Source organism: Typha angustifolia, chromosome 9, assembly GCF_048772165.1.
Source record: "Typha angustifolia cultivar Huaian chromosome 9, ASM4877216v1, whole genome shotgun sequence".
Taxonomy (NCBI): Eukaryota; Viridiplantae; Streptophyta; class Magnoliopsida; order Poales; family Typhaceae; genus Typha; species Typha angustifolia.
In genome coordinates, this window is record NC_133247.1 from 1,707,608 (window position 1) to 1,733,798 (window position 26,191).

At 34.7% G+C, this 26,191-nt stretch overlaps 1 protein-coding gene across 1 annotated transcript; it reads right to left on the reverse strand.

Moving 5' to 3' along the window:
* Positions 1-1,151: 1,151 nt before the first annotated feature.
* LOC140766643 (uncharacterized) lies at positions 1,152-26,129 on the reverse strand. The gene is made up of 25 exons (XM_073106142.1): positions 25,602-26,129; positions 24,941-25,108; positions 24,369-24,443; positions 20,167-20,245; positions 18,921-18,985; positions 18,676-18,765; positions 18,028-18,117; positions 17,789-17,875; positions 17,551-17,634; positions 15,955-16,074; positions 15,049-15,077; positions 12,802-12,934; positions 10,501-11,061; positions 9,201-9,745; positions 9,041-9,104; positions 8,840-8,942; positions 8,565-8,746; positions 7,389-7,508; positions 7,139-7,209; positions 5,695-5,757; positions 3,676-3,748; positions 3,406-3,525; positions 2,655-2,732; positions 1,569-1,619; positions 1,152-1,473 (listed from the first exon to the last, which is right to left on the reverse strand). Exons 1-25 carry the CDS (start codon positions 25,788-25,790, stop codon positions 1,363-1,365), a joined length of 3,351 nt encoding a protein of 1,116 aa, XP_072962243.1. The 5' UTR covers positions 25,791-26,129; the 3' UTR covers positions 1,152-1,362.
* Positions 26,130-26,191: the final 62 nt, after the last annotated feature.

The window sequence follows — 26,191 nt, forward strand, 5'->3', positions numbered from 1 at the left end:
CTGTCGGGTATTTCAACAAACACAAAAAAGGCTTCGTGAGGAAGCTACTCTCTCTACTCTTCTCTTCTCGCGCACGCCTCCACGGTTCCAAATCCTTTTTTCCCCACCCGTATAAATACTTACCATATCTAGCTATCCGTATAGCTTACCTCTCCTCTCCATGGCTGCTTCCCCGGAATTCTCTCGGCCGCTGCTGGATTTTGGTGAGGAGCCCATCTTGACCATTTTTCCAGTGACGGATGATGAGGGTGCAGGATTAGGAGGAGAGTGCCGGACGCCGACGGGAGAGGAGAGCAGAATAGCGGCGAAGGAAGCGTTGACGTGCCCACCGGCGCCGAGGAAGAGGAGACCGGCGCTTTCGTGCAAGAGAAGGATATTGGAGATGGAGCTCTTGAGCGTTCGGTACGAAGAGATCGAGCGCTGGTTCCGGCCGAGAGTTGCGAAGAGGCGGAGAACGAATGCTGCCGCCATTTGAGTTGTTGCCGTCTCTAGCATTCTTATGTATGTACGGATCTAGATAGGGATCGCCTGCTACTTGATAAATGAACCACGAATGTTTGTTTTTGTTTCTCTTTTCTGTGAGCATATACGCGCTGCTAATGATCTCAAATCCTTTTAGCAATCTCTACTTGCTTTGATATCTTCCGAAAAAGAAAGAAGAATAAAAACTGTACCCGGTTTGAGGATGCTCCCAGTCCTCCATACAAAGAATTTTAGAAAGAAATGCTTATGATCAAAGATTTCACGATCACATAAGATGATTTCTCTTTTGCTCAACATTAGAGTCCTACAGTTACTTTTCTTTCTTCTTTTTTTCCGAGAAAGAAAGGGGGAAGAAGCAAATATTTATATATAAGAAGAATAGAACAGTCTACAGCTCCCCATAAGTAATAAGCCTGACGATTTCAGATTAAATCCTAGGTACTTTTTTTTTTTAACTGGCAGAAGCTCCGGTAATTTGTAATGGTAAAAATGCAAAATACACGGAAAATAAATAAGTTTTAAGTCTTATAGATGATGTTATCATTTTGACAACTTCTTGCGAATAAGCTGAAAATCTAATACCTGACAATTTTAGATCATTGAAGCATAAAGATATTTCCAGTAGCTTATGGTAGACATTTACTTTGATTTATTCTTGCACGACCAGATTTGAAGTTTTTTTTATGAATGACTCAAGTGAATCTTCCATAGATGATATAATACAGTGTTGATACAACGTCAAAGTTCAAGCAAATATACAGCCAATGCGAATGGATATATCTATATTACAACAACAACAACAACAACAACAACAAAAAGAAGAGGAAAAGAATGAAAATTTAAAACTCTACATGCCGTTAGAAATTGCACACCTTCCCTCTAAGATCCTGTTTCAATTCTCTCCAGAACTTCCAGCCTTGTCTTCCTTTTCCACCCCTTCATAGTGGCAACAAGGTTAATTAACCCAATGATCTGACTCTTACTATACACCTGCAGATGGAAAACATTGTAGAACTATCAAACATTATGGAATCTAACAGGATTTATGATCTAAACTCTAAACTGTCATATAGATCATTTCTTACAGGATGAGAGCGTGCCCAGTGAACATATTCAGTCTCAGGGAGATAGTAGGCCTGTTTTGAGAACAAAACAATGGTTAATAAAGAGTGGCTCAATTTAAATGAAACACAAATTTATAAGTGTGGACAACAGATTCAAGGCCCCAGTTGATATGTCATATGACCAGCCTTGTTAGGCAAAAATGATCTGACTCTAGAGAGCAATCATCAAATTAGAGTGATAACAGCTGTCCACACTCTTATAAACTTAAATGATAATTTAAGTTTATTCGCAACATGACACATGTTTTAAGTTCCTTAAAACTAACCAAGAAAAGGTAATTTTATAAACTTAAATGACATCATAGAAGTTAGAACAATAGCACATTCTTCACCATCACCCTGTAAGAATGTTTAATCAAATGCAAGATGCATCTTAAAAATAATCTGAGAGTAACATATGATTGTTACTAGGACTCTCTTCTACTATTTCCAAATAAACTTGAAGCAAGTATCTTTTTCCAATTTGTAAAGCCAGTATACCGAAACCTTATTATCAAATTTTTCACACCAAATGTGAGAAAACCATCTAAAATGCAACCATCATGCAAAGAATTATTTAAAAATAAAGCAAAAATACTTCATAATAAAATCATCTTCATTATGGAAGTCATGGAATTTGTCTTGAAATTGTTTTGAGCTTTATTTGACTTGAAAAGTTATTATGTCAAATATATGACTGAGTTTATGAAGAAAAATCTTCAAAGATTAGGTCATCAAGATTTTTGGTAGGAGCAAAATAATCCCTGTCCAAAAAAATATATATATATCAACCAGTAGACGTAATTTGAGTAACCCACTAAACCATCATCATGCAGGTTTTCTTTAAAAGATCTTCAAAGATTCAGCTGAAATGGTACTGTTTATTCTACACAAGGGGTTGGCTCCAGGGACCATCTTGAGAACAAACCAAGAATTGAGCTTAAATAGTTTCAGTCACAACCAATTCTATGGTCTCCAAATAAAATTACAATTATAATTTATTCCTGCAGTTCAGAAGAGACCTATACGAGGCACATTCCTTCTAAAAGAAAGAACATTAAATTTTACCTTGATAAATGTTTCTACAATCTGCAGCTTTGGCTTCACATTCATGGAGATGATGTGTTGCAGTCCATTAATTAATACCTGGCAAAAATAACAACAGCTAGTCACTTTTCTTTCTTTCTTTCTTTTGTTTCTTTATTAATAGGGTTAATTACACCTAAACCCGTTGAACTAACCTGATTTTTACAAGTACTCTCTGAACAATTTTTCGTTACAATGTCCCTCCTAAACCTTAAATATACTTCTATCTCACCCTTCTCTTGGTCTACCGTCAATTAAGTTGGGCAACTTAGCTTATGTGGCAAACCCAAATTTTTTCATGGTCAGAACGTGGAGGAGATGTCTGCCAAAGGCTATTCAGATCTTAAAATCAAAGAGTGGAAGGAAGAGCATTACCAAGGAGAATGAAGGTTTGAATAATTGCAAGAGAATTTGGAAGGATTGAAAAAAGGTAGAAGATCTTGGGGAAGGTGGTTAAAACAAAACTACTAAGTTGGTTGACGTAACTATTTAATTCACTAATTTAATTTATTTTAGTTTAAAATTTGATGATGTGTATATTTGTAAGGGTATCGTAGTCATTAGGCATCTTTCGTCACTGCCATTTATCATTTCAATTAGATCTAACATTTAAGGGGATCATTATAATGAAAAAAAGTTTGAGGGTACCCGTGAAAATAAATATTGTTCAGGTGGTGTAAGTGTAATTAACCCTTACTAATATCACTGGTATCTTGTTCTAATTTGGTAAAACCTGAAGGTCAAGTGACATCAAAACTCGTCCTTCATCAGTGCATTTCTTCACTCGAGATAAACCTTCAACTAGAGTTTCTGCAACATTTTCGAGTCCATATTCTAAAAGGAGATCCTGAACCTGGCAAAAATAAACAAGATCTAGATATCACATGACAAGGAAAACCTCAACTTAGAAACAATGTCATTTTAAATGAAAAAGAACTTCTATTATACAACAGAGAAAATATTTCGTTTAAATGGTCACTTGAAGTTATGAAGGCAAAGTTACCTCTTTAGAAATTCCACCACTGGACAACCTTGTTTTATAATGCTTGAATTCTCCCAATAACAAGTCAACATATCTATTAAAATAAGGAAAGAGTTAATCAAATAACCAGCTGAACCCTGAACAATTGCGATAAATAGTATTACTCAAATGAGAAACAATATAGCAAAATATGTGCAATGGAATACTTACTAACACGTTTAACTGCATATAAATCAGTTTAAATTGCTAGATTAAATATATCCTTAGTCTTCTGTAGTTTCCCAAACCACTAGTACTAATATAACAAAATCTGAGTTTTTGGTTTCCTAGAGAATTCTGGAGGAGAAAATGTCCTTTCAAACTCCATTTTATAGAGAATGCTGCCCCCCCCCCCCCGGGCCCTAAAAACAAAATCTCAGCTTCTGAAATTAGGAAAATAAATGAAGGTACGGAAATATAATAATGCTTTTGACGGGATGTCACCAAATGCTAATTGATATTCCAATGTGATACAACACTACAACAGATAATCATAACTGCAAATTGACTCTGTTGTCTTGTTCTCTTAGAGGTATCAAGAAGCAAACAATGATAGTTGATGACCACCAAACTTCGAAGCTGGGGGGGATGGCAAAGAAAGCCAATATGCAACAGAAGACACTATTCTTGCAATCATTGCCGCCAAACCTTTTCTTTCTCCTCAAGTAACTAAAGCAGGCAAAGCAATTGAAAAGACATGTACTAGAGGAGGTTGTCAAATCTACACTTAAAGCAAAAGGCAAACAGCTTAAACAAAATAAGTTGTTATCCTTATAAAGAATTTGGTCATGTTAAAGACATGATATACATCAGCAGTCCATTACATTACAACTTAAGCTCTTGGGTTAACCTTTTAGCTAAATGGTGTTAGAGGCGTTATGAGTTCAAACATGAGCAATCAAGTTTTATTCTCTATTCCAGTTACCTATTTTGGTGCAATGTTCAAGCCTTAATCAATTAAAGCCAAATTTCGAGCATGATCAAACTTGAATTAAGTTAAGCAAATTTAGATTTGAATCAAGTTTAAAATAAGGCATAATTCAAAAATATAAACTAATAGAATCAAAATATAGAACTAGACTCTATAAGATCAACCCACTTAAGTAATCTTATAATATAATAAAATTATAATATAATTACTCATATAAATATATATTATAATTATTTTCGAGCCTATTTTGAAGATCAAGCTCAGCTTAACTCATTTTTGAGCTGAGCTCGAGCCGGCTTGATTATTTTGATAGCCCTAGATCGGCCACATGTCTTTTAAGCAATCATCTTTCCACGGGACAAATTAAAAGTATGATGTATAACGTTGGGCCATCACCTAACAGCTTAGCTTTGGGGTCAACTGGTCTCTAACAAGTCCGATACATATATTCTCCTAAGGGCCTCTACACAATATCTAGACAATCTGAAAACCCATCATCTGAAAGAATAAATTCAGCAACAAGGCAGCTTTCTTAAACTCCCATGCAGCCATAGCATTGCATGTAGAAGTTAGGTTAAGATCTCTACAATAAAAGGCACTTAAATACCTTACAATTTATTTAATCATGAAAACTTTTCTAAAGACATAAATGGATTTGAAGTGTTTACCTTTGCAAATTTCACCAACATTTTAATGTGTTCAGCAATTAAATTCTTTCTTTTAAACAACATTGCCTCAAACATAATATATCAGAATAATCTTTAATTCTTTTGACTGCCAATTTATTTCTACATTTTTCAATAGAACTATAATTCTCCAGATGGAGGATGAGTTCCATAATAACTCCGAAATGAATGCGCTGCCAAAGCAAATGTGAAGTGCCAATTAGCCTTAACAATGAGGGATCAATATGTTGGAAGTAACTCAGAGCAACATTTCATTATTCAATAACTGCAAATATTTTTAAAAATGGAAGACAAACCAGACAACAAATATCACATAAGAAATAAGTCAAAGTGCTAGCATATCCATATCAATTATTGAAAAAGATTAAATAACAAATAACAGACCCGTTGTGTTCTAATCCAAGCTCTTTAACCTCCCATTTAGCATTGGCAATCTTATCTGCATACCTGAATGTGGTAAAGATATTAATAATGTAAAAGGTAATCTATAGATAAGCAGATCTGTAGTAAAAATTGTTGCATTGGAGGCAAAATTGTCTCAATACAATTATGTAAGGGAATGCACCTTAACTTCAAATTAAGAAAAATCCTGCAGAAACCATCATGTTGCAGCATAAGATATGCAACATCCAATTTGACTTGAATTCTCCAGTTAGGGGCACCAAAACTAGGGAGCTTAGCATTATGATGAAGAGTGTGATAGTGTACTATCTCCTGGATTACAAGGCCAAGCTGGTGTTTTGGCCAATTTCACATCACAATCCCCCGAATAACTCAACTTGTACAATATATAATATATTTAGCATAATCCAAACTTACCAATAATATACATTTTTTATAGTTAACATTTTTAAATTAGATATTCCATTAATTGGTTATCCAATATAGAATTTAATATCTAGTAGGTATAGTTTTTCCTCAAATGTAAGTCAATTTTTGAGAGGGTGTCACTAGGTTTGACAGTAAAGTTGTCCTTTGCAGCTAAGAGCCTTGAGTTTAAGTCTTGCAAACAACCTCAGCAGAAACGAGCATAAGATTGCGTATATCATCCCTCTCCAGACCACATGTAGGAGAGAGCCTCATGCAATGGGGCATTGTTTTCTTTATAAGATCTGTCATTTATTACTGAACTTCAAAATAGAATCAGTGATACTGGACACCCAAACACTAGAATCAGCCTATGCAACAATAGATACATCAATCAAGTAATCAACAGAAGCAGGCTACACTTGATCTATCATGTTACATGGCCTGTCTAAGAAGAGTTAGTATTTAAAATTTTAAAGACTTCCGATCCCATAAGTTGATCAAATGTTTCACCTGAGAAAGTTTGCCACATGAACACTGTATTGTGGTCTCTATTCCTATGAATATAGGAAATGCAAGTGACCAGAAGCATTATTTAAGACCTCCAGAAGATGACTACAGTTCTAACTAATTCAAGATTTCTTTCTGTACTTCAGAACTCTTGGTGTATATCTCCTGTTTGCACTTTGCATAGAGAGGGAGAGAGGAGTTTATTTGGGAATAATATAATTCAGAAAGACAACTAATAATAGAAGCAATAAAGAATGCAAGTTTAAGGCACCTCTTTTGCCGAATACAAAGCAAAGGGATAATGTTTTTTTTTCCTTTCCAATAGGCAAATTATTACTAACATGAAGAATTAGAGACATGCGAAAACTCACTAACAACAGGGATTAGAAGATGAGAGACAATTTTTAAATCAAAAGGACATATATAGCAGAATAAGGTTCACCAGCAACTTGTAGTCTCAATAGGATATCAATTTATATCAGATATGTTAAAGTGATTATCAGTACAGTACCCATTTATATGCAGAAGCATACGAGCACTTGTCCTGTGAATGTGCTCAGTCAAATCTGGAACAGAATCCACCTAGCAAAGGTGAAAGGAGTACATCAGATTTAACAATACAACCAGTCTAGTTGTCCTTTCCTAACTTCAGACAATATCAAAGGACAGAAACATCAGACATGCAGAAGAATAAGATTACAGATAATAACTAATGAGATGCCTAGGCTTGATCACATAAATCAATTGTTAGAGAAAATTACTAGATTTCTGAAAAAATCTTCAATTATGGCAGCACTGTTCAACATTGACTGTAGATGAGCTCTGGATCTTGTCAATACTCGAGCAACTAATGATACTGTTTCAGTAGCTGCACATCTCTCCTGCAACAGGGGGAGAAATGTTTAACACAGGCAGGAGCTCCTTCACAATGTAGATAATGCATCTTAGCTAGTCAATATGTAATAAACCAAAAGGAGATACATGGCAATAGATCAACTATATATCCTGCTACCTAAACAGTTTGTTAGTCATGGATTAGACATAACACCTACAAAATAAATAAAAGAATTTGTTATAATCACATAAGATTCCCAGAAGTCTAAATTATGCTACATACTTTTCATCTCAGAATGCTTTGTTGTTAGAGAAGTAATATCCTCAGCTATATAATCCCAACAGTAAAACATTAGTACATTTTTTTGTTCTATTCCTAGAACTTTTTCGTTCCTAGATATCCATATAGTAGTCAAAAATGAATATTTTCTTATGAAATGCAGAATAAATAACATTTTTACCTAAATCTGTGAGAATAAAAGTAAATGGAAGCAATAAAATTCATGTTTTCTTAATTAGATTCTGGTTATTACTACTCATAAACAAGGGCAAGGATTGTGACAAACTGACAATTTGTGATCAGCCTTCAAAATGATAAACTTCAGAAATATTATATTTTGAGAGTTGTATTTCATTTATGCTGATAGAGGACTAAATTAAAAACTAAGGCATTTTTGGTGGTATAGAGAAAATTTCCAATTGAATACAAAATCACAGTATTGAACTTTTTCAGGAGGGCAACATGTCACTGCAAATGAAGAACCATGTTGCTTAATTATCGCTACAGTACTTTTAAAATAAGCTCACATGTTGCTTCATGTGGTCAATATAGAAGTTACAGTTAAAGTAGCTGACATTAGCCAGTAGATTTCAGTTCTGCGAGTAATACATTGTTCACAAATTTAAAATCAGAATAAGATATCTGACTATATTTCCTTAACTAGAGGTACCTTAATTTACAGAACCTTTTCAAATTAAAAAGGATACCTTCTACACATTCTCTGGTGTTAATTTGCATAACATGTTTCCATAAATTCATAAAATAAGACAAAAAAGCTTAATATCAATTTGTACTTATATGCATAATTATAGTGGAAAGATACCTTCAAACTAAACGAAGTATTAGGTACATGGGTGAACATTGTGCTGGGAGGTGTAGTAGGCATTACGTCCAACTGCCCGAATGCTGTATTCAATGACAAAGGTGATGAAAGTGACATATGCTGAGGTCTGATCCACTGATCGGAATCTTGCATTATTTTTGATAAAGCTGTTTTCAGCCTAGCTGGATATGACAAGAAAAAATCGCCACTAGTCGTCAGAAGTTGACTAGAGATGACAAGAAAGATAAGCAACTAAAATATTAGGAAATCCTCACAGGATAGAACATCTGGTAAGGACTTCCCACTTTGATTTCTATCCTGCAGTCCGAAAGTCTCAAATATATGATGATAAAAGATGCCAAACAGCTGGGCGATACCCTGCATTTATCAACTGAATAAGAACAAGAGGAAGAAATTCAAAAAAATTTACTGCCAATTGTCAAAGCAGAAAACTGTAAAGAATTCATAAATCTTACCTTGAAAAGCTCAACATTAACAATTTCCAATTTCTGCATAAGCCTAGCATATTTATCCATCAACCTGATTCATGAAATCTGAATAGCTTCAGCACTAAGAAAGAAAATGGATATGTATCTTATGTGAAATGTTTTTGCCATGGTTAAATAGGCTATCTACCTTAATAGACAAAGTGAAGAACCCGTTTGGGATGAAATCTCCTCATCATTCCAATTTGCAGAGTTGCTTCTTGCAATTTTTGGTTTTGATATTCGACTAGGCAACTGACTATCTTCATCAATAAAATCAGCAAGAAGGTCTTCATTTTCATCTTCAAAAACAGAACTACTCCCACTTCCATGATTACTAGAATGGCCCTTCACAGATGTCCTGTCATTTGGTAAAAGATCCACAGCATTACCCTCAGCAGATCTGAAACCAGTTGAACCATTGACTGATAGGTGAGCCTTTGGTGATTCTTTAGAACCATATTCTAGCTTTGAAGAGAACGGGTTTTCAGTCTTAAGCCAACATTCAAATCCATTCTTGTGCTTTCCAGCGCCAGAAGATTCATAATTTCTCCTATAACCATGTATAGAAGGGGAAGTATTGGTTGGAACAATTAAAGGAGCACCATCACCAACAAGGCCAGCCAAACTAATCACTTGTGGTGTATCTGATGGCATTTTAACCCAAGCTTCCTTCTCCAGGACCATCTTAAGAGCCTGATACAGAGTAAGGATCACACGATATGTAGATTATATTTACCAAAGTAATAAGATGTAAAACCCCCTAAACCCACAGAAGAATAAGTAGAAACTTTTCAAATAAGATATCCTAATTATTGAAGATCTAAAATCAACCACTGCAGTTGGGATGTCATGCCCCAAACTGCTGCTTGATTTGTCATATAAGAATAAGATGAAATATACTTTGTCTTACAAAATCTTTTACAAATATTTGTTCTTATAAAACCTTCTTATATGAAGACTATTTCTAATATAACATTCTAAATGAAGCTAAAGATTACTAGACATGCTCTGCATTTGCAGCCAGATAAAATGTTGTAAAAGTTAAATGAATAATGACTAAAATCCATTCATTACAAAAGTTAACAAGAACGAACTGTATAACTTTAACAACTGAAATCATAAATTATCATTTACAAATGTACAAGCAAGGTCTGGTCTTTAACTAGAGTTAATGGAGACATTCATCAAGTATTGGAATCTATAGGTAAATGGTGTTGCTGCTGATTCTATTTCCTAATAATCCAATGTGGTCAAGCTTAGATAATAACTTGAGTATAACTGCAACAACTAGTGTCATAGAAATTCAAAAGGAGAATTAGTAACCTAACATGAAAATGATAGATAGAGAATAGAAGCTGAATGACTCAATTCCAAAAAACGTAATAATAGTTTCATGAGATACAAAATTTAAGAATGAATTAAGAAATATTCAGGATAGCTAAACATACATGTACATTTTGACGGTGAAATGTCAGGATATAGTTCTCACAGACAATCTTCAATTTCTGCCGGAATTCAATAGCTTCAACTCCAGAAAATGCTTCACCAGCCAAAATAAATATATTGATATCTTCGTAATTCCTCAAAAACTGGTAAGTGCTAGTTGAGCAAACAGCAGAACAGGACAACAAAACAGATACACGACTTGTAGTGAGTTGCCAAAGATTTCTACGCCCTCTTTCAAGAGTGCGTGCGACAAATGCTGTGGCATCTTTTCGCAACTGATAAAAGGGGGAACTGCTTGATGTAACAGCATTACTGTCCATTGCTTCAGTAGATGATGAAGTACGATTGACAGATTCTATCCCCAGTTTTTCATTTGGACTGACACCAGATGGACTATTTGACACATCAAATTTGTCAAGCTTGTTTACAGATCCAGACATGAATCCATTTTGTACATTTGAATCAATTAAAGCTCTTCTCCCTGGATCAGCTAGAGTTCCTTCTGAGCTATGAGATTTATTATTTTGCTTCAGCTCAAGGTTTGAAATCTGAGATTTTAAATCCTGAGACAAGCAGGCAATTACTATTATCACAAGCACTAATAATAAAATGAGAAAGTTTAGCATGCTTTCAGTACAAGACTGATTCAACGTATACATAGCATAGTAGCATTCCAAGAAACGAGAGACAAAAAAGCAGATAAATTTATCACAGATCAATTACAAATGTTTTATTATGAGATAAGAAAAAAAAAATTTCACTCTGTACCATTTTGATGAAATTATGGCTTAAACTCTATGTTCCACTATTTACAAATTGAACAACTTTTTCCCCACAAAACTAGATATAGTATGCAGCCAGATCTTAGCTATAGTTTTGGGTTAAGCCAACTATTTCTATAGTTTGCAGAATGCTCTCAGATGACTAAAAGATAAAGATATTGGGCCAGGACTGAGAGCAGCAGGCTCTTGATCTGGATGGAGAATGCACAAGGAGATTGGTAGATCATAAAGTAACTGGTCTCTGGGAAGGTTAATAAAAATATTATTGCTAATCTTGTCAACCAAATAATGTCTTTCCATTAGATCCTTTTGACTTGGATCTTAAGCAGGGTGCCTTTTTAGCAAATACTGGAAAGTATAACGTCTGAATTATAAATAGCGGACAAGTAGGGTATAAGTTGTAAAATCACTAAAAGAAAGAGCGTGGGAAAAAACCAACAAGATGCAATTCATGTTTCATGCTAAAAAGGTGGCAACCTTTTAACACAAAATATTACAAATTTATCCATATCAGAGATGATTAGACATTTCATTAGCTCAGAGATAAACCCCCTTTATATCTGTTATTCTGAAAAATGTTACAAAATTTTATTGAGATAATACTTCAACAATTTTTATACCCAATATGTGTGGATTAGAAATCATGTGGAACAGTGAACTGGTTTAGTCCCTAGCATGGAGGCAGTATAGGAGCGGATGGGGAAAAAAAGCACTCCTTTACCGGCATTATTAAATGCTTTTGTAACTCACTTGCCCACTTTATCCCTCTTAAGCACTCATGATCATGAAACTCGCTCCTTTACCTGTTCTATTATGTAGTGTTGCACCTACTTCATGGTTCTCCACCAGCTGTGGGGCATCCTCTAATGGTTTTCAATTCTTGGGTCCTCCTTTCTTAATAGTGCTTTGCAAGGCTGCAGTTTCTTTTTAATAGGGTGGAGTATCTGTCTTGATCTGCTGCAATCCTATTGTTGACCCACTCTAGTTGTTCTTTAACCCCTTTAATCCCATCTTTTGTGAATCCGTATGTTGTGGCAGCATATAGAAGAATTCCTCTTTGAGGAAATAGATGGTATACCAGTCAATGAAATCAAGAGAGAACTTTATGTTACAGACACAAACTAGAATGTGGCATCCAAACAGTGTTTTTCCTGAGAGTGGAACCATCCAAGCAATTCGTCGTTAAGCCTACTCTAAACTAAGCCTCTAAGAGTGCACTTGGAAGCTTGTAAATAGAAGACTTCAAATGAACTGAATATGGAAATAAGAATGAAAATCCACAGTCCAATGAGATCTGAGACAACCATAAGCAAAATAAAAGCTGCCAAGAGAACACCATATTAAGGTAGCAGGAAACAGATAGGATTCATTACAAAGAATATTCGTTGTGGTAGATAATGAAAGTTCTCCATGATAATTCATTCGATCAGAGACAGTTCAATTAAGCTTCCAAAGATAAAGCAAACTTAAATATACTAATGCCATTAAGTAATATCTGTAAAATGAAACAAATTTACTTGCCTTTTCTTCCGGATGGAAGCTCATAATAGAATAAAATGAGCACATCAACCTAAATAAGGTCTCCAAGGTTTTCAACAAACACTGCCTAAATTTGGATTCAGGTATTTGAACACAGAGATCACTGTATGTCAGTCTGCAGCAGAAAAAGGTTAGTAAACGAAATGTAAAAGGGAACTTCAATTGTTATTGAAGGCCAGTAGATTCAGCCTTCGGCAATTTTCCTCCTATTGCAATTCAGTAAGCTAATTACTTCAGAACCATAGAAACAATAGGATAGAAATGCATCCAAACTTCGGGTACTAAGTTACACTAGACATCCAAATATCAGTATAACTATAAAAATGCATTTATGGCCAATAGGCTAAAAAAAGATGCAGTAATGTACTCATTAAATAATCATGTCTAGTGAGAATCCATCAAATACAACTCCCTCTCCCTCCCTCTCTTTATATATGACTATAAAGGATAAAAAATGAATAGACATAGAAACTTCAAATCAGAGAGAAAACTTTCAGACATAAATACTTCCTTTTAGCCTTACCAAAAAAAAAACTAGAGTACATAGATCAACATAAACAAGAACACCGAATAGTCTTCACTCTTCAAGAATGTTTTCTTCTAGTTCAGAGATTCCTCTTTTTGTCTATTATGCCATTTCTAAAATATAAAGGGTTCCTGGCTCATGTTATTTTGGGCCCTACACCATTGGTTTTCCCAGTCTCATACTCTCATTAGCCACAGAAACTTATTCAGCTTTGAGGCCTCTTCAGGCATTGTTACTGACTTTCGTAAGAGGTAAAGATACAAATGTACTTCTATGTGCCTATCTTCATTCAAAGCACATATATGTGTGTATGCTACTTTTACTCACTCTGGAATAAAAAGTGGCCCTACATTCCTATGCTACGAAGCATGAACATGGAGACAGTAACAGGACACAACAATAGGCAAATCTGTTGATTCATTCATCTAAATATCTTTGAGAGATCTCATGCAATACGTCCTGTTTATAAAATGAGCTGTTCTTTACAACCATTTGAAAGGATCTGGATCAAGGTGCCCTTTATTTCCAAGGACCATTAATAAAAATGAGGAACCCTCTGATATGCATACAAGAGACCTACTTCTCCAATACCGATATCTCAAATGGTACACCCTACAATTTGATACTGAAAAGGTTTACTGATTAGAAGACTCACACAATTCATAGGTACACTACTTGCTGCATGATGATTGCTAGTTATCCCATAAGGTGATTACTGCAAGGCCATAGGTGATAACCTAATATATCCATCAAAATCTAGTAATGGTTATTTTAATTGTATATTAGCGGCAAACACCCCATCTGCTTATATCTACTATTTGTAAACAAGTAGTCTTTAATACTCATAGAGCATTACCAGAATACAATTATGTAATAGTAAAATATCAACTATATAGTGGAATATCCAGGTTAATGGGTCATACCGATTCATCATAATGCATTAATGTTCAAAGTAACAAAAAGTACATCTTAAAAAAATTGTACATATGAACTTAACAACTCCAAATTAAGAGGTGTTCAAATAGATAGTGATTGATGTTACTTGATAGATCGATGGAACACTATGAATGTCTTGAAGGTTGATATTTATGACAGGTAACATATAATTTCAAAGATCACACATTATCAACTTGGATAATCCACTAAGCTTCTTCCCATGAGGTACGTTGTTCCTATCACATAATGCACATATATGCAACAAGATGCACAGACATGAACATATTGAAACAGAACAATTATCCAATAAAAATGATTTGAATCACATTATGCCATTCAGCAAATTGAAGAATCAAATGTAATAGAAAACAACCTCCAAATATATACCATAGCACGTCACTCATTTAGTTCAAACGTAGATTCTAAACAGTTAATTTATGTATGACACCATCATGACAACCACAGATATGGAAAGATAAAAAATTCAGTTGACTGAAATTGGGATGAATTTATAATGAACATAAACCTAGATTCTGGACAGCAGTAATAATTAGTTCCACCAAATAGATTTTGAAACTAGTTGGGCCTATTAGAAATTCAGCACTACAATAAAAGGATTTCTGTTTAATGACATCTAAAACAGAAAAATGGTCAGTGGAGAGGAAAATGAGACCATTATTCAGTAGTTATGTGGATCAGGAGTTATAATGGGCAGTAGAAATGTAATAGAGCAACATAAGGAACAAATAAAATCGTACAAAATGTACCTGCTTCTCTGTGCGCTATTTCCAATTTCCTGCCATTGCAATTAGTCATTTAAAACCTGTTCTAGGAAGAGAGTAATAAAAATATAGCACCCCAATTGTAAGCAAAAGATTACTTTCAACCACAAATTCTAGTATCAATAATAAAGAAAAGAGTACCAATACTAGCAAATCCCATAGCAAGAATCAAACAATTTAGGTCTATTTCAAGAACACAAATGATGAAGAAAAATACAGCTAGTTAAAAATTTATAATTCATTAGTGGGAGGTTAGAGGATCACAACAAATATGATTCCACATGGAGGATGCTGAGGAAGATTCTGCCATTTCTGATTATCAATTTACTCTAAACAAGCTATAGCTCAGTGATACAGATAACATATTATTTTCCAATGATAAAGTTCAAAGTTGAGCATTTCTCTTGATCTAAAACCAGTAGGTCTATTGCCTTTATCATCGATATTAAAAATCTAACTAGCAATTCAAAAAACTGTAAAGTTACTCATACATCTCGTTAAGCTAATCTTGCTACTTGGCTTGCAAAATAGAGAGGAAGCCTTGGTTTTGGGTATACTTAGGATGAAAAATTTCCTTCTGAACTTGTTCAATTTTTTGTCTCCGATTTTGATGGAGACTTTTGTACCCAGTTAACCACTTATTATCATTTCGTTTCTTGGAAAAGAAAAAGTATCAGTAGGTCTTGATATGTGTCTGATTCACTCAAAAAGTAGACCTTATATACCAAATTAAGGTAAATGATAATTGGAAGCATAGAAAGCATAGAGAATGAGAATTTTCATGCACACAATAATGGATGCGGTCATTACAATGTATATTGTGTACAAATAAAGGAATAAGCAACGACTAAAAACTGAGATTAACATAACAGGAAATGATAAGCCTGATACCTCTTCCACCAGATCTCTTAGTACAATATGTGTCTGAGAGAGTACTTCTTGCAGAAAGAAACTCTGTATCTTTTCAGCCATACCACCAATGTCTCCCATAAGTGCATATGCATCAACTGCCTATTAGTATTGAATTTTGATAGTTGATGAACAAATAAATGAAGGTTAGCACATACAAAATGAATTGCATCTAAGGAACTGGAAAATCTTGAGTCAAACTAAGAACAGTTAATTGACTGTTGACATGATTTAAAAACCAACAGGAGATGAAACCGCAACATGGAAACATGTGGTATTTTCGAAGATATAACACCTCAATAATTCAGATTTATCATAGCATAAAGTAGCTCAGAATAACATCATTATGAAGGATAAGTATAACAAGAAAATTGCACTCTCAAAGAATAGTGTTTTTTTTGTACTAATAAGAGCATCTCAGTAAATGACTTGGTTCATAGCTCATAAACGAGTGATCTGGCCCTACCACTAGCACTTTATCATTTCCAAATGCTGTTAATTGGAAGAAAGTAAGTCCTACATGTAAAATGATATGAATGCCTCCTCTCTGCCTATGCTGGTCTGGAGCAGAATCAGCATGAGAATGCCAAATGGGGGTATCAAACCATGTCAACTTCTACCAATCTGTGCTGATCGGTGACCGCTTTCAGCACATATTACTTGAGCAAGCAGGGATCAATTTGGGACATGGGTGTTTCATTGTATGCCGACTAATGCCGATCAGCTTAAACATACTATCTTTTTAATGATCCACTCCTCATTTAACAGAATTTGTACATATACATGAATTAGTACTTTCAAATGATGGTCAAGAGTTATTATCTATATCTTCTAAATGGTGAAACTAGGACTTCCAGATAGCATATTCCTCCAGGATTAATGTAAAAGCTTGTATGCGACTATGCAAGAACTCTAAATTGTACATCCTTGTTTTAGGTAAATTATAAATTTATAATATAGGGAAAAAGTCTTGAGTAAGCCTATTACATTAGGAAGTTTCTGGATGGCTTAACATATAGACCTGCAACGGACAATGATCTTGAGTGAATCACTTTGCGAGAAGATAGGCATCACTCCTAGGTAACCCTCAATGTGTCGTTTGATCAGACCTATCCATACTCCATAGTATCCATATATCAAAATATATGTGATAGCAGTTCCTAGATATCATGATTTGATAGTTTTGCTGAATCCATCGAGATATCAGAATGAAGTTGATTCTTTCACCAAGAGATGTTCTGTCAATGTGTGATATTTGATGACATACCTTGAGATTTCCCCTTCATATAGAATTTCCTTAGGAGGTAATCTTGAGATCATTTCTAATAATGGTTCAGTTCTTTCTTGAATAGTTATAAATGTCATAACATCTGTGTACATCCTACTTAGAAATAATACATGCATGTTTTATTTACGTTGCAGTTGATACCTGTCACTATTACTATGTTTCAGTGTGACTATGATATCCTTGTTGCATGCCATGATAATACAAATTATAAAAAAATAACTTAAAACTTCAGAACTAGTATACATCAAAAGAAAATAAGAATGTCACTGCCAACAGATGGGAATACTGACAGTTATGTAGCTTTCTTCATTGAAAGTCTGACATATTCCTAGCAAATGTGAATCTAGCTTCTGAATTGTCCTTGCTAGCCAAGCCTGTAAATAACAAGATCCAAAACACAAACTAGCACAATATTAGTAATATAAAATTACGACGATCTAGATTATGATAGCAGAAGAAAGGTATTAAGAAACACTTCCAAAATCATAAAGTAAGACAAGATTCGGTTGTAAAAGCAGTAGAAATAACCTCTACACCATGACCCATTTCCTGCACAGCAGAGAGCTCTGCATAATTGTCCAAAACTTGCAAGTACTCGGGCAATAACTGAAATGCCTGCTCAGAGGTAGTGAAGCAAGACAGTGGAAAACATTAATGAAATTATGTTGAGTAAAATAAAGTTTTCCTACACTCTAAATGTGTAGTCTTTATATTGAACAAGAGTAAAAGTGAATAATGTGCATAAAGAATATGATTACAACACCTACATGGAAGTAGTCTCCATCTTGAACAAGAGTTTCAAGTTCCCTCTGCATGTCTAGTGCATGGCGAAGTTCTGTGAGAATTGGAAGCATGTCCTGCATTGAGTTATAAAGTTAGAAACCATGTGACAACATGATTCACAAAATATAGACAATAGAAAAGATTGTCACTGAAACTCATCGAATGTCAAGCACTGTGCTTATTTGATTGAGGCAGTGCAAAACATAACAAATTTAGTACATTAAATATGTAAAAGATAAGACATGCTATGAAACCATGTTACAAATACTGCGAAAAAGAAAATATATAATATACAAGCACTCAAGCTTTTGAATTGCAAGCTTAATGAAGACTACTAGAATTTGAAAAGGCTGATTTGATAAGAAGTTGGACAAGCAGTTATTTCCAGTTATAGTAATAAGTAGGACAAATTTTCAATGCATGGTTATCAGACTAAATAATTCCACAGCATCAAGAAGGCACTTGATACGAAGTTGTTGTAAATTACAATTTGTCAGGAGGACTAATGCCATTAATTCTGTTCAGTCAGTAAACAAAGTAAAATGATACGGACCTTATTTAGAAACTCTGATGCAAAGTATAGGAAGAAATTGTATAAGAAAATAAGATATAATGTAATATAACATGATTACCAGTAAAGCTTGTTTCCTCTTTGATTTTGTATTGACAACAAGATCTCTTGAAACTTCATGCTTTGACAAGGCTATATGTCTTCGCCCATTCTGTAAATTTAATCATGGCATATTCATAATGATTATTGCTACAAATACCAATGGTATGTATTTTGATACCTACTTAAACTAAAGTATTAACTGTATAATTATATATGTTCTTAATTATTACTTTTTTATTAAAAAAAAGTTCCTGAGGAATATACCATACAGATGACATTTGCAACCTTCAAGTCTTGTTCTAGCTCCATCACTAACTGCATCCCCTTCACTAACAGAAGCAAAGCATCAAACTTCTGGGGTTTGACCAAAATCTTCATATAGAAAACCATCATACATGAAGCGAATACTGTACTAACAATCAAAATGAACCAGGAGTGTCCTAAGTCCTAACAATCAAAAAGGTCCAGCATAGAACTCCAAGGAACAGTTTACTTCTTTTACAAGAAAATGAATGACAAATTGCAGAGATATAGATTTTTCAATTACGGTTTAGTTCATAGAACTTTAGAAGAAACAAAATCTAGTAGCCTAGTACCCAAATAGTAGTAAAAACTGCAAGACCAAAACTCTTGGAGACCAGTATCATGATAGAGAATAAAACTGCATTATAGGATACACAACGTAGCAATTTAAATGTGAAGCTCAAGGAAAAGGCAAAAGACAAGAAAAAGGTAGATATTAAAATTAGACCCTCCTATGCAAATACAGCAACAAAAAAATGGAAGAAGAATACATGGATAAAAATAAGGAGCACTTTCTCCAGAGCTTCCTAATATGGATGCAGTTTGACGGTTTAATGATATCGAGTGGGGAAAAAGAAAACCAAAAGCATGTAGCAAAAGAAACTTTCTAACAAATAGGGATCGTTAATGCATTAAAGTACCTGTCACATAACTACTGAGATAATGCCAAAGTAAAAGAACATTTTCAGCAGTAAAAACCAACATTACTAAATTCGTCATAACATGAAAATGCTGATAGAGAAACTTAATCATGTTTGCGTACACAACATGTAGCATGAGTTAAAGCCAACTACCTATGCTATTAACAACAAAAATCATCTAATGTCATAAACTGTCTTTCTTACAGAAGTTTCTTAAGTTCTAAACAACTGGATTCAACATCTGGTTTTTGTTTTTGTTTCTAGTTCAATACTAAGAAACAATGTTAAAATAGCCAGGCACAATATAAGAAGACACTCTCTTAATATAGTACAATATTACTACAGTCACTCCATGAACATTAAAAAAATACAAATAATGTTAAATGTTGAAAAAGAGAGGTAAAATTCCCTCTCAGATATATTCTCACAAAGATGGACTTTATACACAAATATCTAAAGAATATGAAAAAGATGATCAATCTTATGAAATTAATGTGAATTTCTGAAATTAGAGTTTAAAAAGCATTAATTCTTTCTTTGCTAACAATTCTGGATAAGAAACATACCCATTTCTTCATGGTGCTCCATAACATGGCGTGATAGGCGTTCAGCAATCTGATCAAGTTGTGCTAATCTAAGAGTAGACTGGAAGTATCACGAGAGAAATCTTGCATAAGCAGTTCGGTAATAGTCAAAAGGTAAAGTAGCCTATATAGAAGTTTCTTAGTAGCGAAAGCACATTAAGGAGAACTGGATTAAGTGAAAAACTGAAAGGCAAACTTTTTTGCACAAAACAAATACCAGAAACATGTTTTGAGTAATATGAGAAATGCAAATAATGAAATTACAACATAGAAGAAGCTTCTTTCTAGCAAAACACAATATCGGACATAATAAAATCACTAGGAAATGAAGAAATGACATTTTTTGCAGAGAAGACTCAAACTGTAAGAACTGAAGAGAGAGAGAGAGAGAGAGAGAGAGAGATAAGAGAGCATACGTGCAACTCCCTTCCCTCTTCCTCTTCGTCACACGACGGGAAGAATGGCCACAAGATTTATGGCCACTCTGAATCAAATCTAGATTCAGATTAAAATTTAAAATCTAACATATAAATATAAACTCTAATCCTATTATTTCACCCCCTACGTTGATCTCTCTCTCTCTCTCTCTCTCCCCCCCCCCCTAAACTTGTCAGAGCTTGCACAGTGAGATCAGATTGCCGGAGCGATCGTGGACTATCACGCGACTCGCCAGTCAGTCCTCACCCACCCCTCAAAGTTAATTAAAGTTTAATAGGTTAAAAGAAAAATACGTAATTTTGGGTTGCGGCTTCTTCTGCAAATTGAGCCGGTCGGCATCTTGGAGTCACTCCAACCCGTATTCGGAGCTTCGCTTCAATGGCCTCGTGCCATCGGTACCCTCTCTTCGAGTCCTTGTGGCTCAGATGATTGTAGAGGCAAGCTCCATGGCCGTCGACAATGGAGTGGTGATCATCGATGTTGATCGCTCGCCACGGATGCCTCGTAGGGTCGACATGGTCACGAGGGTGGCAGGGAGAATGCGGTGTGGTTGAGTCAACAGCGATGATCATCGATGGTCTCTCCCCCTCCTTCAATCCCTCTTCTTTTCTCTCTTCTTGACCTCCTTGAGGGAAAGAGCAATAAATCTAGATTTTGGATCCATCAAACCTGACCCAATTAATTAGGTTTTGGGCTATGAGCCAGCCCGTAGCCCAGTCCCTATATATTAGTGGGTTTGGGTCTCAAACTCAAACCATTCATTGGTTAGTGTACAGGCTGCAGGCTAGCCATAGCCCAGTCCAACCATTTGAGTTTAATCTAGCCCATTTGAATAATTTAATTAGTTTTAAATTCAAAAATTATAATAGTGATTAAATTAAAATTATGTTATTTCTTTATTATTCAAAGATGATGATTTTTAGCATGTGAATTAGAAATTTCAGTCATTTCACTTAGACTAAAATGAGTTGGTTCACTCACATTTTATCCGTTTCATATATCATATTAATTTACATGATCACGAATTTTTTTATGTGCAAATTAAATATCATATTTCTATCAATTTAATTATTATATTTTTGTGCGTAAAATATATCACTCAGTGCATTGCTATATTTTATGCAAAATAGCAATATTTAATAAGCAAAAATATTAGTGAAAAGATATAATTGACATTTGATATGATTTAAAAAATAGTCCCGGTATAGATCGCTTATGACTTTCAGTAGTGACTCGAGTCTACCTGAAAGTCCAATGGAGAGTCCTATTTTATATCAATGTATTGACTTTCGGTGGTGACTCTGGCGGAGTTAAGAAACAGCCACAGGTCAGATCAAAAAACTTTCTAAGGTGACTCTAGTCTCTCTCAATGATTAGTAGAAGAGACGGTGTGCATTTATCATATAATGATAGCTCCTAATAACCCTAACCGAATCAGCTATAAAAAAAAAACCCGAATGTCATCTCAATGTGACTTCTAGTTGATATAGATCAACAGAATATTAAGCCATTTGAGACATATGACGTTATTAACATTGAGAGAAATTTAACATATTGACATGAAGCAAATTATAAGTTATGATTTACGCTATGATTGCTTGTATTGTTATTACTGTTGTTAAAAATATTCTTAGTGAAATTGTCATTTTATGTCATTGAACTTGATTTATTAAAGTTACGAATTTTAAAATTACTTGGCTTTTGAGTAGATTTCACTCACCGATCTATAGTTGTTGACTTATGAAATCTCATTCTAATATTTCAGGTACTGGTCAATGTGATGACTGAGCGAGATGTACCGAGACCCCACTTCCACTTAAGATCTACTATTTTTATGTTTCTTTTCTATTATCTTTATGTTTTAAATTAAAAATTAATTTAGTTTGATTAGAAACATATTAGTGGTAACATTGGTCATTTTTAATTACTGTCGGATTATATTTATTAAAATTAGATGTTCATATTAATTCTTGACTTGCAGACTTGGATAATTAATTAGGCTCCGTGTATTTTAAGTGTATTGTGATACACAACTGTCATGATTTCGATTTCAAGACATGACATAACCTACAAATATTAAGAAAATAGGGTTAACTACATCTACACCCCCTAAACAATACTAGATTTTTGCGGAGACCCCCTGATTTTTTTTCTCATTAAATATCCCCTCTAAACTTTGGATCTAAGTAAAATAACAAACAGTGACGGTATACATCTAATGACTATTATACTATTATACCAATTGTAAATATACCATGCCATTAATTTCTAAACTAAGATAAATTTCAAATTACACAATTACTCTCAACTACTCTCCTTTTTTCAATCGTCTTCTACCTTCAGTTAAGAGCAAATAATATTAAAAAATGGTTAATTATACTTTACCCTCTTGTGGTTTGGCTCAATTTCACAAATCTCAAATGCATTTTCAACTTAAGCACTTAACCCTAATATATTCTTGACTAAAGTATAATTGTTATTTTTTTTATCGTATTGGACTATACTAGTGGTTGAATTTAAAGATTCTCATTAGAGACAAAGTTGTAAAGAATTAGATAAGTTTTCTAATGAATCTAAAATAATATTGATAAATTTTAGATGAGAAAGATATGACAAAAACATACATATATTTATTATATCTTTATCATTTAAATTCTAATCGATATTATTGTAAATGCATTAAAAAGAATACACAATCTTTTACAACTCTGTTTCTAATGAGGATCATCAAATTCGACCTCTAATATATATAGTCAACTAAGATGAAAAATATAACTGTTACATTTTACTCACGACCATAAAGAGATTAAGTGTTTAGTTTGAAAATACATGGAGGCTTGTAAAATTGAGCAAAACCACAAGTGGGTAAAATGCAATTTCTCCAACAAAAAAAACTTTTCATTCCTTTCTTTCCCACCAAGCTCTCCTTTTACCTTCTCTTTTTTCCCCCAAGCCCTTTCTATTGTTCTCCTCCGTATTCCTCAACTCAAGCCACCTAAAAAAATCAAATTATCCAAGCTTTTCCACTACCCACTGCACCCATCTTTGAGGAAAAAGTTAGCATCTAGCCATGGGAAGTACTGAATTCCTTACATCCAAAACTCAACTTCCATCCCCTAACTCCCACCACCCACTGCACCCAATCCATCTCCCCCTCTCCCTTTCCCTCTCTCCAAAGAAGCTTTGAGGCCTAGCTTCCTTCAAGTCTTGGTTGATGGTATTTTATGTAGATAGCTCAATTTCCAATAAGGTGCACAGCGAGAGGCTTGTCTTTCTTTTTTCATTTAAATTTTCTGTCTAATGATATTTTAGTCCTTATTATTGGGCTGAAATAAAATAAATATAAGTTTACCTACAAACTGGCTGAAATAAAATAGATATATGCTGACATAAGTGACACGTAAGCAAAATCTGTTAATATGCCTGATGGCAAATTAAATTCATATTAAATTATGTAATTAAATTAAATTCATATTTTAAGGGGAACATTGTAATAAAAGAAAGTTCAAGGAGTCTTCATAAAAACCAGGTATGGTTCAAGGGGTGTAAATGTAACTAACCCAAGAAAATATTAACTGAATTAACAAAACCATCTTACTTGTCCCTGCTGATAGCACACATAAATTATGTAAATAAATTCACAAGAATCAACTAAGAAACATAATACCTACCACTTAATTAAGATTAAATCACTAAACTAGTAATATTGCAGAGTGATGAATAAGAAAAATCACCATCTCACTGACCTGCTTATCAAAATAGATTGCATCAATTTCTTCAGATGGAACATGTTCCAAAATGTACCTAACTGGGTCAAAATCCTGCAAGCAGATGATATGACAAATTTATAAACATATCAAAAGGCTCGAAAAGTCAATCACAGTAACATTATCAAAGACAACATTATCGAAAAGTTTAATGCACTGGTTAAGGGATAATGTGCAGCAGGAAATCCATAACTGGCAGAAAAAATTGCATAGCGCTTGAAGAGTATGGGGGAGAAAACTATCACTAATCATCTTTTCATACTTTCTTGACAAATATTTTCTGATGTTATCAAGCTACCTAATGGTGAGTTTAATAGGATTGGCCTGACTCTACACACTCGAAAACATATTTAAGCAATATGAGAAATGTCTAGTAGTTAGAATGACCTGATCAAACTAGTGCTGAGACCTATTTATGTTACATGGAAAAAAAAATCTAGATTGTTAGAAGGGCAATGAATCAAACCACACAAAATTGACTATTGGTGTTCTCTACAAACCAACAGCAGGAGATAGATTATATAAATGAAATTCTCAAGAAAAAGCAGAACCTCTTCATAGAAGTCTTCTTCGAGCTCCTCTAATGTTTGACCTTGAATTCCGCTTCCATAGATTGAAACTAATTCTTCAGAACTTGAGGGGAGGCTAATCCTTTGATGTGGAGGTATCCCCGCCAGAGCACGAGCAACAACAGCAGCTGCTGCTGCCCGAGCAGGAACCTGTAGAAATGGAATGAACTCAATCAAGAACATGTCAACTTTATATGCAGATGCAGCTGCCTCAACTAAAAGCAAGAAGGCTTTGTCATGAATGGCCCCACTATTAGCAAGACAATTCAGAAGTCGGTGCAAAAATTTGCATATGAACAATATGTTTTGAAGGTCGAGAATTCAAAACAAATTCTTTGTACCGGTTAATTATTTTGTGTAGCTTCTTAAAATTCTAAAGCATTCTTGGAAGAACAGTTGGTAGAATGTCCTCCATGCTACCCTTATCAAAATATCCATTGAAATCTCTGGATAAATTTAATTTTTATACTATAATCCGTTTGGCATTCAAAAGAACGATGCGATCTTCTATCCAAAACATATATAGTACAACTTCAAGCCTTCCAATAACCGGGAAGCTCTCTCGCAGACCCACATTACGTGGAAACCCGTCGATCTCAACAGAACAGAGCAAGAAACAATCAAACGAGTAAAAGAGCCGGACCTCCGGTCGTTCCGACTGCGAGGGAAGGAGACCCAACGATCTTGCAGAACGAACAGAGCTAAGAAGCTTCTCCCCGACCCTCGACAGATCCATCCCGCCCCCTTGGATCAAGAGAAAGGGGAGGAAGAGCAAAGGCCCCGGGGTCTCGAACTCCTGGAACGAGGGCAATCCCGGTGGATCTGGCCGCATCTCAGCTCGCGAGATCACGGATTCTCCCACCGACGACGCCGCCGCCGCCTATGCCATCCAATTCCATCACAAAATAGCGGACGCGCGAGGATTCTGAAGGCTCGCGGTTGGATCCGGCGAGCACGATCACTTCTCTCTCAATCTCTTCCTTCTCAGAAGTAGGTTCTTGGCGCTAGGGTTTTGGCGCGGTCGCGTCGAGCGGGAGGAAGGAAGGTAAGAGGAGGACGATTTGGGAATTGGGGGGTTGGAGTTTTTAGAATAGCAGAGGAGAAGGAAGACAGAAGGTGGAAAATATTGTATTGATGGGGATTACATGGGTAAGTAAATTACTCAAACTGGAGTAATGATTTCTAATCGGATGAACGGTGGTGATATCTAATATAGTCGTTTTTGAAAGTAAC

What these genes read in the sequence shown, in the direction of transcription:
- LOC140766643 (XM_073106142.1), bottom strand. Translation starts at nt 25,790, where the DNA reads ATGCGGCCAGATCCACCGGGATTGCCCTCGTTCCAGGAGTTCGAGACC. An exon ending in AGAGGAAACAAGCTTTACTG is followed by an intron (nt 18,118 to 18,675) that starts GTAATCATGTTA and finishes AACTCAATGCAG; the next exon opens with GACATGCTTCCAATTCTCAC. An exon ending in TTAATGTTGAGCTTTTCAAG is followed by an intron (nt 8,943 to 9,040) that starts GTAAGATTTATG and finishes TGATAAATGCAG; the next exon opens with GGTATCGCCCAGCTGTTTGG.